This window comes from Oncorhynchus gorbuscha, linkage group LG14 (genome assembly GCF_021184085.1).
Source record: "Oncorhynchus gorbuscha isolate QuinsamMale2020 ecotype Even-year linkage group LG14, OgorEven_v1.0, whole genome shotgun sequence".
NCBI lineage: Eukaryota > Metazoa > Chordata > Actinopteri > Salmoniformes > Salmonidae > Oncorhynchus > Oncorhynchus gorbuscha.
This window is the reverse complement of record NC_060186.1, coordinates 82625763-82643721: the sequence shown is the minus strand read 5'-3', so window position 1 is coordinate 82643721 and position 17959 is coordinate 82625763. Positions and strand designations below refer to the sequence as shown.

The window sequence follows — 17959 nt, the reverse complement described above, 5'->3', positions numbered from 1 at the left end:
GGTATGGTAACATAGCAACCACCTAGCAGACCGGGTATGGTAACATAGCAACCACCTAGCAGACCGGGTATGGTAACATATCAACCACCTAGCAGACCGGGTATGGTTACATAGCAACCACCTAGCAGACCGGGTATGGTAACATAGCAACCACCTAGCAGACCGGGTATGGTAACATATCAACCACCTAGCAGACCGGGTATGGTAACATATCAACCACCTAGCAGACCGGGTATGGTAACATAGCAACCACCTAGCAGACCGGGTATGGTAACATAGCAACCACCTAGCAGACCGGGTATGGTAACATAGCAACCACCTAGCAGACCGGGTATGGTAACATAGCAACCACCTAGCAGACCGGGTATGGTAACATATCAACCACCTAGCAGACCGGGTATGGTAACATAGCAACCACCTAGCAGACCGGGTATGGTAACATAGCAACCACCTAGCAGACCGGGTATGGTTACATAGCAACCACCTAGCAGACCGGGTATGGTAACATAGCAACCACCTAGCAGACCGGGTATGGTAACATAGCAACCACCTAGCAGACCGGGTATGGTAACATATCAACCACCTAGCAGACCGGGTATGGTAACATATCAACCACCTAGCAGACCGGGTATGGTAACATAGCAACCACCTAGCAGACCGGGTATGGTAACATAGCAACCACCTAGCAGACCGGGTATGGTAACATAGCAACCACCTTGGTGGTGAAGGAGACCAGACTACAGAGGTAAAGAGGGAGTTTACCTGCTGGTGGTGAAGGAGACCAGACTACAGAGGTAAAGAGGGAGTTTACCTGCTGGTGGTGAAGGAGACCAGACTACAGAGGCAAAGAGGGAGTTTACCTGCTGGTGGTGAAGGAGACCAGACTACAGAGGTAAAGAGGGAGTTTACCTGCTGGTGGTGAAGGAGACCAGACTACAGAGGGAGTTTACCTGCTGGTGGTGAAGGAGACCAGACTACAGAGGTAAAGAGGGAGTTTACCTGCTGGTGGTGAAGGAGACCAGACTACAGAGGTAAAGAGGGAGTTTACCTGCTGGTGGTGAAGGAGACCAGACTACAGAGGGAGTTTACCTGCTGGTGGTGAAGGAGACCAGACTACAGAGGCAAAGAGGGAGTTTACCTGCTGGTGGTGAAGGAGACCAGACTACAGAGGTAAAGAGGGAGTTTACCTGCTGGTGGTGAAGGAGACCAGACTACAGAGGGAGTTTACCTGCTGGTGGTGAAGGAGACCAGACTACAGAGAGAGTTTACCTGCTGGTGGTGAGGGAGACCAGACTACAGAGGGAGTTTACCTGCTGCTGAAGGAGACCAGACTACAGAGGAGTTTACCTGCTGGTGGTGAAGGAGACCAGACTACAGAGGGAGTTTACCTGCTGGTGGTGAAGGAGACCAGACTACAGAGGGAGTTTACCTGCTGGTGGTGAAGGAGACCAGACTACAGAGGGAGTTTACCTGCTGGTGGTGAAGGAGACCAGACTACAGAGAGAGTTTACCTGCTGGTGGTGAGGGAGACCAGACTACAGAGGGAGTTTACCTGCTGGTGGTGAAGGAGACCAGACTACAGAGGGAGTTTACCTGCTGGTGGTGAAGGAGACCAGACTACAGAGGGAGTTTACCTGCTGGTGGTGAAGGAGACCAGACTACAGAGGGAGTTTACCTGCTGGTGGTGAAGGAGACCAGACTACAGAGGTAAAGAGGGAGTTTACCTGCTGGTGGTGAAGGAGACCAGACTACAGAGGGAGTTTACCTGCTGGTGGGGAAGGAGACCAGACTACAGAGGTAAAGAGGGAGTTTACCTGCTGGTGGTGAAGGAGACCAGACTACAGAGGTAAAGAGGGAGTTTACCTGCTGGTGGTGAAGGAGACCAGACTACAGAGGGAGTTTACCTGCTGGTGGGGAAGGAGACCAGACTACAGAGGTAAAGAGGGAGTTTACCTGCTGGTGGGGAAGGAGACCAGACTACAGAGAGAGTTTACCTGCTGGTGGTGAAGGAGACCAGACTACAGAGGGAGTTTACCTGCTGGTGGTGAAGGAGACCAGACTACAGAGGGAGTTTACCTGCTGGTGGTGAAGGAGACCAGACTACAGAGGGAGTTTACCTGCTGGTGGTGAAGGAGACCAGACTACAGAGGGAGTTTACCTGCTGGTGGTGAAGGAGACCAGACTACAGAGGGAGTTTACCTGCTGGTGGTGAAGGAGACCAGACTACAGAGGGAGTTTACCTGCTGGTGGTGAAGGAGACCAGACTACAGAGGGAGTTTACCTGCTGGTGGTGAAGGAGACCAGACTACAGAGGAGTTTACCTGCTGGTGGTGAAGGAGACCAGACTACAGAGGGAGTTTACCTGCTGGTGGTGAAGGAGACCAGACTACAGAGGGAGTTTACCTGCTGGTGGTGAAGGAGACCAGACTACAGAGGGAGTTTACCTGCTGGTGGTGAAGGAGACCAGACTACAGAGGGAGTTTACCTGCTGGTGGTGAAGGAGACCAGACTACAGAGGTAAAGAGGAGTTTACCTGCTGGTGGTGAAGGAGACCAGACTACAGAGGGAGTTTACCTGCTGGTGGGGAAGGAGACCAGACTACAGAGGTAAAGAGGGAGTTTACCTGCTGGTGGTGAAGGAGACCAGACTACAGAGGTAAAGAGGGAGTTTACCTGCTGGTGGTGAAGGAGACCAGACTACAGAGGGAGTTTACCTGCTGGTGGGGAAGGAGACCAGACTACAGAGGTAAAGAGGGAGTTTACCTGCTGGTGGGGAAGGAGACCAGACTACAGAGAGAGTTTACCTGCTGGTGGTGAAGGAGACCAGACTACAGAGGGAGTTTACCTGCTGGTGGTGAAGGAGACCAGACTACAGAGGTAAAGAGGGAGTTTACCTGCTGGTGGGGAAGGAGACCAGACTACAGAGAGAGTTTACCTGCTGGTGGTGAAGGAGACCAGACTACAGAGGGAGTTTACCTGCTGGTGGTGAAGGAGACCAGACTACAGAGAGAGTTTACCTGCTGGTGGTGAAGGAGACCAGACTACAGAGGGAGTTTACCTGCTGGTGGGGAAGGAGACCAGACTACAGAGGTAAAGAGGGAGTTTACCTGCTGGTGGGGAAGGAGACCAGACTACAGAGGGAGTTTACCTGCTGGTGGGGAAGGAGACCAGACTACAGAGGGAGTTTACCTGCTGGTGGTGAAGGAGACCAGACTACAGAGGGAGTTTACCTGCTGGTGGTGAAGGAGACCAGACTACAGAGGGAGTTTACCTGCTGGTGGGGAAGGAGACCAGACTACAGAGGGAGTTTACCTGCTGGTGGTGAAGGAGACCAGACTACAGAGGGAGTTTACCTGCTGGTGGTGAAGGAGACCAGACTACAGAGGTAAAGAGGGAGTTTACCTGCTGGTGGGGAAGGAGACCAGACTACAGAGGCAAAGAGGGAGTTTACCTGCTGGTGGTGAAGGAGACCAGACTACAGAGGTAAAGAGGAGTTTACCTGCTGGTGGTGAAGGAGACCAGACTACAGAGGGAGTTTACCTGCTGGTGGTGAAGGAGACCAGACTACAGAGAGAGTTTACCTGCTGGTGGTGAGGGAGACCAGACTACAGAGGGAGTTTACCTGCTGGTGGTGAAGGAGACCAGACTACAGAGGGAGTTTACCTGCTGGTGGTGAAGGAGACCAGACTACAGAGGGAGTTTACCTGCTGGTGGTGAAGGAGACCAGACTACAGAGGGAGTTTACCTGCTGGTGGTGAAGGAGACCAGACTACAGAGGGAGTTTACCTGCTGGTGGTGAAGGAGACCAGACTACAGAGGGAGTTTACCTGCTGGTGGTGAAGGAGACCAGACTACAGAGGAAAGAGGGAGTTTACCTGCTGGTGGTGAAGGAGACCAGACTACAGAGGGAGTTTACCTGCTGGTGGGGAAGGAGACCAGACTACAGAGGTAAAGAGGAGTTTACCTGCTGGTGGTGAAGGAGACCAGACTACAGAGGTAAAGAGGGAGTTTACCTGCTGGTGGTGAAGGAGACCAGACTACAGAGGGAGTTTACCTGCTGGTGGGGAAGGAGACCAGACTACAGAGGTAAAGAGGGAGTTTACCTGCTGGTGGGGAAGGAGACCAGACTACAGAGAGAGTTTACCTGCTGGTGGTGAAGGAGACCAGACTACAGAGGGAGTTTACCTGCTGGTGGTGAAGGAGACCAGACTACAGAGGGAGTTTACCTGCTGGTGGGGAAGGAGACCAGACTACAGAGGTAAAGAGGGAGTTTACCTGCTGGTGGGGAAGGAGACCAGACTACAGAGGGAGTTTACCTGCTGGTGGGGAAGGAGACCAGACTACAGAGGGAGTTTACCTGCTGGTGGTGAAGGAGACCAGACTACAGAGGGAGTTTACCTGCTGGTGGTGAAGGAGACCAGACTACAGAGGTAAAGAGGGAGTTTACCTGCTGGTGGTGAAGGAGACCAGACTACAGAGGGAGTTTACCTGCTGGTGGTGAAGGAGACCAGACTACAGAGGGAGTTTACCTGCTGGTGGTGAAGGAGACCAGACTACAGAGGGAGTTTACCTGCTGGTGGGGAAGGAGACCAGACTACAGAGGGAGTTTACCTGCTGGTGGGGAAGGAGACCAGACTACAGAGGTAAAGAGGGAGTTTACCTGCTGGTGGTGAAGGAGACCAGACTACAGAGGTAAAGAGGGAGTTTACCTGCTGGTGGGGAAGGAGACCAGACTACAGAGGTAAAGAGGGAGTTTACCTGCTGGTGGTGAAGGAGACCAGACTACAGAGGTAAAGAGGGAGTTTACCTGCTGGTGGTGAAGGAGACCAGACTACAGAGGGAGTTTACCTGCTGGTGGTGAAGGAGACCAGACTACAGAGGTAAAGAGGGAGTTTACCTGCTGGTGGTGAAGGAGACCAGACTACAGAGGTAAAGAGGGAGTTTACCTGCTGTTGGTGAAGGAGACCAGACTACAGAGGGAGTTTACCTGCTGGTGGGGAAGGAGACCAGACTACAGAGAGAGTTTACCTGCTGGTGGGGAAGGAGACCAGACTACAGAGGGAGTTTACCTGCTGGTGGTGAAGGAGACCAGACTACAGAGGGAGTTTACCTGCTGGTGGTGAAGGAGACCAGACTACAGAGGGAGTTTACCTGCTGGTGGTGAAGGAGACCAGACTACAGAGGGAGTTTACCTGCTGGTGGTGAAGGAGACCAGACTACAGAGGTAAAGAGGGAGTTTACCTGCTGGTGGTGAAGGAGACCAGACTACAGAGGTAAAGAGGGAGTTTACCTGCTGTTGGTGAAGGAGACCAGACTACAGAGGGAGTTTACCTGCTGGTGGTGAAGGAGACCAGACTACAGAGGGAGTTTACCTGCTGGTGGTGAAGGAGACCAGACTACAGAGGTAAAGAGGGAGTTTACCTGCTGTTGGTGAAGGAGACCAGACTACAGAGGGAGTTTACCTGCTGGTGGGGAAGGAGACCAGACTACAGAGAGAGTTTACCTGCTGGTGGGGAAGGAGACCAGACTACAGAGGGAGTTTACCTGCTGGTGGTGAAGGAGACCAGACTACAGAGGGAGTTTACCTGCTGGTGGGGAAGGAGACCAGACTACAGAGGGAGTTTACCTGCTGGTAGGGAAGGAGACCAGACTACAGAGAGAGTTTACCTGCTGGTGGTGAAGGAGACCAGACTACAGAGGGAGTTTACCTGCTGGTGGTGAAGGAGACCAGACTACAGAGGGAGTTTACCTGCTGGTGGTGAAGGAGACCAGACTACAGAGGGAGTTTACCTGCTGGTGGTGAAGGAGACCAGACTACAGAGGTAAAGAGGGAGTTTACCTGCTAGTGGGTTAGACAGAGGAGGCTGTATGATAAACAGAGGAGGCTGTATGATAAACAGAGGAGGCTGCATGATAAACAGAGGAGGCTGTAAGACAGAGGAGGCTGTAAGACAGAGGAGGCTGCATGATAAACAGAGTCCAGTCTCTGTAAGACAGAGGAGGCTGCATGATAAACAGAGTCCAGTCTGTCAGACAGAGGAGGATGCATGATAAACAGAGTCCAGTCTCTGTCAGACAGAGGAGGCTGCATGATAAACAGAGTCCAGTCTCTGTCAGACAGAGGAGGCTGCATGATAAACAGAGTCCAGTATCTATTAGACAGAGGAGGCTGCATGATAAACAGAGTCCAGTCTCTGTCAGACAGAGGAGGCTGCATGATAAACAGAGTCCAGTCTCTGTCAGACAGAGGAGGCTGCATGTCAGACAGAGGAGGCTGCATGATAAACAGAGTCCAGTCTCTGTCAGACAGAGGAGGCTGCATGTCAGACAGAGGAGGCTGCATGTCAGACAGAGGAGGCTGCATGATAAACAGAGTCCAGTCTCTGTCAGACAGAGGAGGCTGCATGTCAGACAGAGGAGGCTGCATGATAAACAGAGTCCAGTCTCTGTCAGACAGAGGAGGCTGCATGATAAACAGAGTCCAGTATCTATTAGACAGAGGAGGCTGCATGATAAACAGAGTCCAGTCTCTGTCAGACAGAGGAGGCTGCATGATAAACAGAGTCCAGTCTCTGTCAGACAGAGGAGGCTGCATGTCAGACAGAGGAGGCTGCATGATAAACAGAGTCCAGTCTCTATTAGACAGAGGAGGCTGCATGATAAACAGAGTCCAGTATCTATTAGACAGAGGAGGCTGCATGATAAACAGAGGAGGCTGCATGATAAACAGAGTCCAGTATCTATTAGACAGAGGAGGTTGCATGATAAACAGAGTCCAGTCTCTGTCAGACAGATGAGGCTGCATGATAAACAGAGTCCAGTCTCTGTAAGACAGAGGAGGCTGCATGATAAACAGAGTCCAGTCTCTGTCAGACAGAGGAGGCTGCATGATAAACAGAGTCCAGTCTCAGTCAGACAGAGGAGGCTGCATGATAAACAGAGGAGGCTGCATGATAAACAGAGGAGGCTGCATGATAAACAGAGTCCAGTCTCTGTCAGACAGAGGAGGCTGCATGTCAGACAGAGGAGGCTGCATGATAAACAGAGTCCAGTCTCTGTTAGACAGAGGAGGCTGCATGATAAACAGAGTCCAGTCTCTGTTAGACAGAGGAGGCTGCATGATAAACAGAGTCCAGTCTCTGCCAGACAGAGGAGGCTGCATGATAAACAGAGTCCAGTCTCTGTTAGACAGAGGAGGCTGCATGCATATACAACAACCATAATCAATTACAGAGAGAAAAGTGGCCTGAACACGCTTCTTTCTAGCCATAAGCGGGAAGCAAGCCTTATTATGAAAATAATTTAAATTTAAGCTTTGTCACAACATTATCCACATGAACTTTAAAGGACAACTTGTCATCCAACCAGATACCTAGGTATGTGTAGCATGACACTTTTCCAATGGATGAGCCACCAGATGTGACAATCCTAACCTTCTCTGGCAGAGTTCTAACTCTGGTAAAGGTCATGCATTTAGTTTTTTGTACATTCAAGACCAGGTTTGAGACCATAAAGGGAGGCCTACAGTGACTGAAAAGCAGCGTGGATCTCTTCAACAGCCTGAACCAGAGAAGGAATTACATAAAGAGATGACTGTGTCATTTGTATATAGATGTATCTTTGCTGGTTGCATCCCAGTTCCCAAATCATTAATACAAAAATTGAGAACAACACAGGAGCTAAAATGGAACCCTGAGGGACACCTTTATTAATCTCTAGAAAGCCAGACTTGTGATGGTCAGTATATAACACATTGTGTTCTGTCAGTAAGATGAGTTCCTAAACCAATGTACTGCCCCTTCACCGAGACCAATGTTTCTGAGTCTAGCAAGCAACAATTCACGGTCAGCTGAATCAAAGGCCTTTGATAAATACACAAACGGAGCAACACAATGTTGCTTTTTATCAAGTGCGTTAATGTCGTCGTTTGCCATAGCTGCAGGTGTGGCGCTGTTTAAGTCACCAGCCGCCACTGGTGTGTGTGGTAGAAAGGCTGGTGTTACGAGGGACAGGGGGGAGGAAGTGATGCGTGCAAATACTGTTGACAACTTCCTGTCGAGTTCTGAACACACGGGCGGGATACACACACGCACACATCATAGAGCCTTGGCCTAAAGTAGTGCCCTGCAATAGGGAATAGGGTGTCATAGAGCCCTGGCCTAAAGTAGTGCCCTGCAATAGGGAATAGGGTGTCATAGAGCCCTGGTCTAAAGCAGTGCCCTGCATAGGGAATAGGGTGTCATAGAGCCCTGGTCTAAAGTAGTGCCCTGCATAGGGAATAGGGTGTCATAGAGCCCTGCAATAGGGAATAGGGTGTCATAGAGCCCTGGCCTAAAGTAGTGCCCTGCAATAGGGAATAGGGTGTCATAGAGCCCTGGTCTAAAGCAGTGCCCTGCATAGGGAATAGGGTGTCATAGAGCCCTGGTCTAAAGTAGTGCCCTGCATAGGGAATAGGGTGTCATAGAGCCCTGCATAGGGAATAGGTTGTCATAGAGCCCTGGTCTAAAGTAGTGCCCTGCATAGGGAATAGGGTGTCATAGAGCCCTGCTCTAAAGTAGTGCCCTGCATAGGGAATAGGGTGTCATAGAGCCCTGCTCAAAAGTAGTGCCCTGCATAGGGAATAGGGTGTCATAGAGCCCTGGTCTAAAGTAGTGCCCTGCATAGGGAATAGGGTGCCATAGAGCCCTGGTCTAAAGTAGTGCCCTGCATAGGGAATAGGGTGCCATAGAGCCCTGGTCTAAAGTAGTGCCCTGCATAGGGAATAGGGTGCCAGAGCCCTGGTCTAAAGTAGTGCCCTGCATAGGGAATAGGGTGCCATAGAGCCCTGGTCTAAAGTAGTGCCCTATATAGGGAATAGGGTGTCATAGAGCCCTGGTCAAAAGTAGTGCCCTGCATAGGGAATAGGGTGTCATAGAGCCCTGGTCTAAAGTAGTGCCCTGCATAGGGAATCGGGTGTCATAGAGCCCTGGTCTAAAGTAGTGCCCTGCATAGGGAATAGGGTGTCATAGAGCCCTGGCCTAAAGTAGTGCCCTGCATAGGGAATAGGGTGCCGTAGAGCCCTGGTCTAAAGTAGTGCCCTGCACAGGGAATAGGGTGTCATAGAGCCCTGGTCTAAAGTAGTGCCCTGCACAGGGAATAGGGTGTCATAGAGCCCTGGTCTAAAGTAGTGCCCTGCATAGGGAATAGGGTGTCATAGAGCCCTGGTCTAAAGTAGTGCCCTGCATAGGGAATAGGGTGTCATAGAGCCCTGGTCTAAAGTAGTGCCCTGGATAGGGAATAGGGTGTCAGAGCCCTGGTCTAAAGTAGTGCCCTGCATAGGGAATAGGGTGTCATAGAGCCCTGGTCTAAAGTAGTGCCCTGCATAGGGAATAGGGTGTCATAGAGCCCTGCTCTAAAGTAGTGCCCTGCATAGGGAATAGGGTGCCATAGAGCCCTGGTCTAAAGTAGTGCCCTGCATAGGGAATAGGGTGCCATAGAGCCCTGGTCTAAAGTAGTGCCCTGCATAGGGAATAGGGTGCCATAGAGCCCTGGTCTAAAGGGAATAGTGCCCTGGTCATAGTGCCCTGAATAGGGTGCCATAGAGCCCTGGTCTAAAGTAGTGCCCTGCATAGGGAATAGGGTGCCAGAGCCCTGGTCTAAAGTAGTGCCCTGCATAGGGGGTGCCAATGGTCTAAAGGGTGCCATAGAGCCCTGGTCTAAAGTAGTGCCCTATATAGGGAATAGGGTGTCATAGAGCCCTGGTCAAAAGTAGTGCCCTGCATAGGGAATAGGGTGTCATAGAGCCCTGGTCTAAAGTAGTGCCCTGCATAGGGAATCGGGTGTCATAGAGCCCTGGTCTAAAGTAGTGCCCTGCATAGGGAATAGGGTGTCATAGAGCCCTGGCCTAAAGTAGTGCCCTGCATAGGGAATAGGGTGCCGTAGAGCCCTGGTCTAAAGTAGTGCCCTGCACAGGGAATAGGGTGTCATAGAGCCCTGGTCTAAAGTAGTGCCCTGCACAGGGAATAGGGTGTCATAGAGCCCTGGTCTAAAGTAGTGCCCTGCATAGGGAATAGGGTGTCATAGAGCCCTGGTCTAAAGTAGTGCCCTGTACAGGGAATAGGGTGTCATAGAGCCCTGGTCTAAAGTAGTGCCTTATATAGGGAATAGGGTGTCAGAGCCCTGGTCTAAAGTAGTGCCCTGCATAGGGAATAGGGTGCCATAGAGCCCTGGTCTAAAGTAGTGCCCTGCATAGGGAATAGGGTGCCATAGAGCCCTGGTCTAAAGTAGTGCCCTGCATAGGGAATAGGGTGCCATAGAGCCCTGGTCTAAAGTAGTGCCCTGCATAGGGAATAGGGTGCCATAGAGCCCTGGTCTAAAGTAGTGCCCCTGGTCATAGGGAATAGGGTGCCAGAGCCCTGGTCTAAAGTAGTGCCCTGCATAGGGAATAGGGTGCCATAGAGCCCTGGTCTAAAGTAGTGCCCTGCATAGGGAATAGGGTGCCAGAGCCCTGGTCTAAAGTAGTGCCCTGCATAGGGAATAGGTTGCCATAGAGCCCTGGTCTAAAGTAGTGCCCTATATAGGGAATAGGGTGTCATAGAGCCCTGGTCTAAAGTAGTGCCCTGCATAGGGAATAGGGTGCCAGAGCCCTGGTCTAAAGTAGTGCCCTGCATAGGGAATAGGTTGCCAGAGCCCTGGTCTAAAGTAGTGCCCTATATAGGGAATAGGGTGTCATAGAGCCCTGGTCAAAAGTAGTGCCCTGCATAGGTAATGGGGTGTCATAGAGTAGAGCCCTGGTCTAAAGTAGTGCCCTGCATAGGGAATAGGGTGTCATAGAGCCCTGGTCTAAAGTAGTGCCCTGCATAGGGAATAGGGTGCCATAGAGCCCTGGTCTAAAGTAGTGCCCTGCATAGGGAATAGGGTGCCATAGAGCCCTGGTCTAAAGTAGTGCCCTGCATAGGGAATAGGTTGCCATAGAGCCCTGGTCTAAAGTAGTGCCCTATATAGGGAATAGGGTGTCATAGAGCCCTGGTCAAAAGTAGTGCCCTGCATAGGTAATAGGGTGTCATAGAGTAGAGCCCTGGTCTAAAGTAGTGCCCTGCATAGGGAATAGGGTGTCATAGAGCCCTGGTCTAAAGAAGTGCCCTGCATAGGGAATCGGGTGTCATAGAGCCCTGGTCTAAAGTAGTGCCCTGCATAGGGAATAGGGTGCCATAGAGCCCTGCTCTAAAGTAGTGCCCTGCATAGGGAATAGGGTGCCATAGAGCCCTGCTCTAAAGTAGTGCCCTGCATAGGGAATAGGGTGCCATAGAGCCCTGGTCTAAAGTAGTGCCCTGCATAGGGAATAGGGTGTCATAGAGCCCTGCTCTAAAGTAGTGCCCTGCATAGGGAATAGGGTGTCAGAGCCCTGGTCTAAAGTAGTGCCCTGCATAGGGAATAGGGTGTCAGAGAGCCCTGGTCTAAAGTAGTGCCCTGCATAGGGAATAGGGTGTCATAGAGCCCTGGTCTAAAGTAGTGCCCTGCATAGGGAATAGGGTGTCATAGAGCCCTGGTCTAAAGTAGTGCCCTGCATAGGGAATAGGGTGTCATAGAGCCCTGGTCTAAAGTAGTGGTCTAGCCCTGCATAGGGAATAGGGTGTCATAGAGCCCTGGTCTAAAGTAGTGCCCTGCATAGGGAATAGGGTGTCATAGAGCCCTGGTCTAAAGTAGTGCCCTGCATAGGGAATAGGGTGTCATAGAGCCCTGGTCTAAAGTAGTGCCCTGCATAGGGAATAGGGTGTCAGAGAGCCCTGGTCTAAAGTAGTGCCCTGCATAGGGAATAGGGTGTCATAGAGCCCTGGTCTAAAGTAGTGCCTTATATAGGGAATAGGGTGTCAGAGCCCTGGTCTAAAGTAGTGCCCTGCATAGGGAATAGGGTGTCATAGAGCCCTGGTCTAAAGTAGTGCCCTGCATAGGGAATAGGGTGTCATAGAGCCCTGGTCTAAAGTAGTGCCCTGCATAGGGAATAGGGTGTCATAGAGCCCTGGTCTAAAGTAGTGCCCTGCATAGGGAATAGGGTGTCAGAGAGCCCTGGTCTAAAGTAGTGCCCTGCATAGGGAATAGGGTGTCATAGAGCCCTGGTCTAAAGTAGTGCCCTGCATAGGGAATAGGGTGTCATAGAGCCCTGGTCTAAAGTAGTGCCCTGCATAGGGAATAGGGTGCCATAGAGCCCTGGTCTAAAGTAGTGCCCTATATAGGGAATAGGGTGTCATAGAGCCCTGGTCAAAAGTAGTGCCCTGCATAGGTAATAGGGTGTCATAGAGTAGAGCCCTGGTCTAAAGTAGTGCCCTGCATAGGGAATAGGGTGTCATAGAGCCCTGGTCTAAAGAAGTGCCCTGCATAGGGAATCGGGTGTCATAGAGCCCTGGTCTAAAGTAGTGCCCTGCATAGGGAATAGGGTGCCATAGAGCCCTGCTCTAAAGTAGTGCCCTGCATAGGGAATAGGGTGCCATAGAGCCCTGCTCTAAAGTAGTGCCCTGCATAGGGAATAGGGTGCCATAGAGCCCTGGTCTAAAGTAGTGCCCTGCATAGGGAATAGGGTGTCATAGAGCCCTGCTCTAAAGTAGTGCCCTGCATAGGGAATAGGGTGTCAGAGCCCTGGTCTAAAGTAGTGCCCTGCATAGGGAATAGGGTGTCATAGAGCCCTGGTCTAAAGTAGTGCCCTGCATAGGGAATAGGGTGTCATAGAGCCCTGGTCTAAAGTAGTGCCCTGCATAGGGAATAGGGTGTCGTAGAGCCCTGGTCTAAAGTAGTGCCCTGCATAGGGAATAGGGTGTCATAGAGCCCTGGTCTAAAGTAGTGCCCTGCATAGGGAATAGGGTGTCATTGAGCCCTGGTCTAAAGTAGTGCCCTGCATAGGGAATAGGGTGTCAGAGCCCTGGTCTAAAGTAGTGCCCTGCATAGGGAATAGGGTGTCAGAGCCCTGGTCTAAAGTAGTGCCCTGCATAGGGAATAGGGTGTCATAGAGCCCTGGTCTAAAGTAGTGCCCTGCATAGGGAATAGGGTGTCATTGAGCCCTGGTCGAAAGTAGTGCCCTGCATAGGGAATAGGGTGTCAGAGCCCTGGTCTAAAGTAGTGCCCTGCATAGGGAATAGGGTGTCAGAGCCCTGGTCCCATATGTCCCTGGTTGTTTCCTTACCGGTAGTGATATCCCTGGTTGTTTCCTTACCGGTAGTGATGTCCTTACCGGTAGTGATGTCCTTACCGGTAGTGATGTCCTTACCGGTAGTGATGTCCTTACCGGTAGTGATGTCCTTACCGGTAGTGATGTCCTTACCGGTAGTGATGTCCCTGGTTGTTTCCTTACCGGTAGTGATGTCCCTGGCTGTTTCCTTACCGGTAGTGATGTCCTTACCGGTAGTGATGTCCCTGGCTGTTTCCTTACCGGTAGTGATGTCCTTACCGGTAGTGATGTCCTTACCGGTAGTGATGTCCCTGGTTGTTTCCTTACCGGTAGTGATGTCCTTACCGGTAGTGATGTCCTTACCGGTAGTGATGGAGCGGAGCTTCTTGAGCAGTTTGATGTGAGTGTCAGGGGTGATGACAGAAGAGCAGTACGATCCACAACACTCCTCCAACAGGGTATAGTAATACAACAGCCTAGAAAGGAGAGGAGAATCAGGGAGAGGAGGGGAGGATCAGGGAGAGGAGAGGAGAATCAGGGAGAGGAGAGGAGAATCAGGGAGAGGAGAGGAGAATCAGGGAGAGGAGAAGAGAATCAGGGAGAGGAGAAGAGAATCAGGGAGAGGAGGGGAGGATCAGGGAGAGGAGAGGAGAATCAGGGAGAGGAGAGGAGAATCAGGGAGAGGAGGGGAGAATCAGGGAGAGGAGAAGAGGGTCAGGGAGAGGAGAATCAGGGAGAGGAGGGGAGAATCAGGGAGAGGAGGATCAGGGAGAGGAGGAGAGGATCAGGGACAGGAGGGGAGGATCAGGGAGAGGAGGATCAGGGAGAGGAGAATCAGGGAGAGGAGGGGAGGATCAGGGAGAGGAGGATCAGGGAGAGGAGGGGAGGATCAGGGAGAGGAGGATCAGGGAGAGGCGAATCAGGGAGAGGAGGGGAGAATCAGGGAGAGGAGGATCAGGGAGAGGAGGAGAGGATCAGGGACAGGAGGGGAGGATCAGGGAGAGGAGGATCAGGGAGAGGAGAATCAGGGAGAGGAGAATCAGGGAGAGGAGGGGAGGATCAGGGAGAGGAGGATCAGGGAGAGGAGGATCAGGGAGAGGAGAAGAGGATCAGGGAGAGGAGAAGAGGATCAGGGAGAGGAGAAGAGGATCAGGGAGAGGAGAAGAGGATCAGGGAAAGGAGGATCAGGGACAGGAGGGGAGAATCAGGGAGAGGAGAAGAGAATCAGGGAGAGGAGAAGGGGATCAGGGAGAGGAGGATCAGGGACAGGAGGGGAGGATCAGGGACAGGAGGGGAGGATCAGGGAGAGGAGGGGAGAATCAGGGACAGGAGGGGAGAATCAGGGACAGGAGGGGAGAATCAGGGAGAGGAGGGGAGAATCAGGGAGAGGAGAAGGGGATCAGGGAGAGGAGGATCAGGGACAGGAGGGGAGAATCAGGGACAGGAGGGGAGAATCAGGGAGAGGAGGATCAGGGACAGGAGGGGAGAATCAGGGACAGGAGGGGAGGATCAGGGAGAGGAGGGGAGAATCAGGGACAGGAGGGGAGAATCAGGGAGAGGAGGGGAGAATCAGGGACAGGAGGGGAGAATCAGGGACAGGAGGGGAGAATCAGGGACAGGAGGGGAGAATCAGGGACAGGAGGGGAGAATCAGGGAGAGGAGGAGGGGAGAATCAGGGAGAGGAGAAGGGGATCAGGGAGAGGAAAAGAGGATCAGGGAGAGGAGGGGAGAATCAGGGAGAGGAGAAGGGGATCAGGGAGAGGAAAAGAGGATCAGGGAGAGGAGGGGAGAATAAGGGAGAGGAGGGGAGAATCAGGGACAGGAGGGGAGAATCAGGGAGAGGAGGGGAGAATCAGGGAGAGGAGAAGGGGATCAGGGAGAGGAAAAGAGGATCAGGGAGAGGAGGGGAGAATCAGGGAGAGGAGAAGGGGATCAGGGAGAGGAAAAGAGGATCAGGGAGAGGAGGGGAGGATCAGGGAGAGGAGAAGTGGATCAGGGAGAGGAGAAGGGGATCAGGGAGAAGAGAAGAGGATCAGGGAGAAGAGAAGAGGATCAGGGAGAAGAGAAGAGGATCAGGGAGAGGAGAAGAGGATCAGGGAGAGGAGAAGAGGATCAGGGAGAGGAGAAGAGGATCAGGGAGAGGAGAAGAGGATCAGGGAGAGGAGAAGAGGATCAGGGAGAGGAGAAGAGGATCAGGGAGAGGAGAAGGGGATCAGGGAGAGGAGAAGGGGATCAGGGAGAGGAGAAGGGGATCAGGGAGGAGAAGGGGATCAGGGAGAGGAGAAGGGGATCAGGGAGAGGAGAAGAGGATCAGGGAGAGGAGAAGATGAGAAGAGGATCAGGGAGAGGAGAAGGGGATCAGGGAGAGGAGAAAAGGGTTAGGGAGAGGAGAAGATGATCAGGGAGAGGAGAAGAGGATCAGGGAGAGGAGAAGAGGATCAGGGAGAGGAGAAGAGGATCAGGGAGAGGAGAAGAGGATCAGGGAGAGGAGAAGAGGATCAGGGAGAGGAGAAGAGGATCAGGGAGAGGAGAAGAGGATCAGGGAGAGGAGAAGGGGATCAGGGAGGAGAAGGGGATCAGGGAGAGGAGAAGGGGATCAGGGAGAGGAGAAGAGGATCAGGGAGAGGAGAAGATGAGAAGAGGATCAGGGAGAGGAGAAGGGGATCAGGGAGAGGAGAAAAGGATCAGGGAGAGGAGAAGATGATCAGGGAGAGGAGAAGATGATCAGGGAGAGGAGAAGAGGATCAGGGAGAGGAGAAGATGATCAGGGAGGAGAAGAGGATCAGGGAGAGGAGAAGAGGATCAGGGAGAGGAGAAGGGGATCAGGGAGAGGAGAAGAGGATCAGGGAGAGGAGAAGATGAGAAGAGGAGAAGAGGTTCAGGGAGAGGAGAAGAGGGAATCAGGGAGAGGAGAAAAGGGAGAGGAGAAGAGGATCAGGGAGAGGAGAAGAGGATCAGGGAGAGGAGAAGAGGATCAGGGAGGGGAGAAGATGGAATCAGGGAGAGGAGAAGATGTAATCAGGGAGAGGGGAAGATGGAATCAGGGAGAGGAGGAGAGGATCAGGGAGAGGAGAAGAGGATCAGGGAGAGGAGAAGAGGATCAGGGAGAAGAGAAGAGGATCAGGGAGAAGAGAAGAGGATCAGGGAGAAGAGAAGAGGATCAGGGAGAAGATAAGAGGATCAGGGAGAGGAGAAGAGGATCAGGGAGAGGAGAAGAGGATCAGGGAGAGGAGAAGAGGATCAGGGAGAGGAGAAGATGGAATCAGGGAGAGGAGGGGAGAATCAGGGAGAGGAGAAGATGGAATCAGGGAGAGGAGAAGATGGAATCAGGGAGAGGAGAAGATGGAATCAGGGAGAGGAGAAGATGGAATCAGGGAGAGGAGAAGATGGAATCAGGGAGAGGAGAAGATGGGATCAGGGAGAGGAGAAGAGGATCAGGGAGAGGAGAAGAGGATCAGGGAGAGGAGAAGAGGATCAGGGAGAAGAGAAGAGGATCAGGGAGAAGAGAAGAGGATCAGGGAGAAGAGAAGAGGATCAGGGAGAGGAGAAGAGGATCAGGGAGAGGAGAAGAGGATCAGGGAGAGGAGAAGAGGATCAGGGAGAGGAGAAGAGGATCAGGGAGAGGAGAAGAGGATCAGGGAGAGGAGAAGAGGATCAGGGAGAGGAGAAGAGGATCAGGGAGAGGAGAAGAGGATCAGGGAGAGGAGAAGGGGATCAGGGAGAGGAGAAGGGGATCATGGAGGAGAAGGGGATCAGGGAGAGGAGAAGGGGATCAGGGGAGGAGAAGAGGATCAGGGAGAGGAGAAGAGGATCAGGGAGAGGAGAAGATGAGAAGAGGAGAAGAGGATCAGGGAGAGGAGAAGGGGATCAGGGAGAGGAGAAAAGGGTTAGGGAGAGGAGAAGATGATCAGGGAGAGGAGAAGAGGATCAGGGAGAGGAGAAGAGGATCGGGGAGAGGAGAAGAGGATCAGGGAGAGGAGAAGGGGATCAGGGAGAGGAGAAGGGGATCAGGGAGAGGAGAAGGGGATCAGGGAGAGGAGAAGGGGATCAGGGAGAGGAGAAGGGGATCAGGGAGAGGAGAAGAGGATCAGGGAGAGGAGAAGAGGATCAGGGAGAGGAGAAGATGAGAAGAGGAGAAGAGGATCAGGGAGAGGAGAAGGGGATCAGGGAGAGGAGAAAAGGGTTAGGGAGAGGAGAAGATGATCAGGGAGAGGAGAAGATGATCAGGGAGAGGAGAAGAGGATCAGGGAGAGGAGAAGATGATCAGGGAGAGGAGAAGAGGATCAGGGAGAGGAGAAGAGGATCAGGGAGAAGAGAAGAGGATCAGGGAGAAGAGAAGAGGATCAGGGAGAGGAGAAGAGGATCAGGGAGAGGAGAAGAGGATCAGGGAGAGGAGAAGAGGATCAGGGAGAGGAGAAGAGGATCAGGGAGAGGAGAAGAGGATCAGGAGAGGAGAAGAGGATCAGGGAGAGGAGAAGGGGATCAGGGAGAGGAGAAGGGGATCAGGGAGAGGAGAAGGGGATCATGGAGGAGAAGGGGATCAGGGAGAGGAGAAGGGGATCAGGGGGAGGAGAAGAGGATCAGGGAGAGGAGAAGAGGATCAGGGAGAGGAGAAGATGAGAAGAGGAGAAGAGGATCAGGGAATCAGGGAGAGGAGAAAAGGGTTAGGGAGAGGAGAAGATGATCAGGGAGAGGAGAAGAGGATCAGGGAGAGGAGAAGAGGATCGGGGAGAGGAGAAGAGGATCGGGGAGAGGAGAAGAGGATCGGGGAGAGGAGAAGAGGATCAGGGAGAGGAGAAGGGGATCAGGGAGAGGAGAAGGG

General features: G+C 52.4%; 1 protein-coding gene across 2 annotated transcripts in view; it reads right to left on the bottom strand.

Annotated features, from left to right (window-relative positions):
* nbas (NBAS subunit of NRZ tethering complex) overlaps window positions 1-17959 on the bottom strand; it is a 284978-nt gene that overhangs the window by 82772 nt on the left and 184247 nt on the right. For both annotated transcript variants that reach the window (XM_046299129.1, XM_046299130.1), the window contains exon 44: window positions 13501-13613. In XM_046299129.1, coding sequence (XP_046155085.1) covers window positions 13501-13613 — 113 coding nt within the window. The remainder of the gene's footprint in view (window positions 1-13500; window positions 13614-17959) is intronic.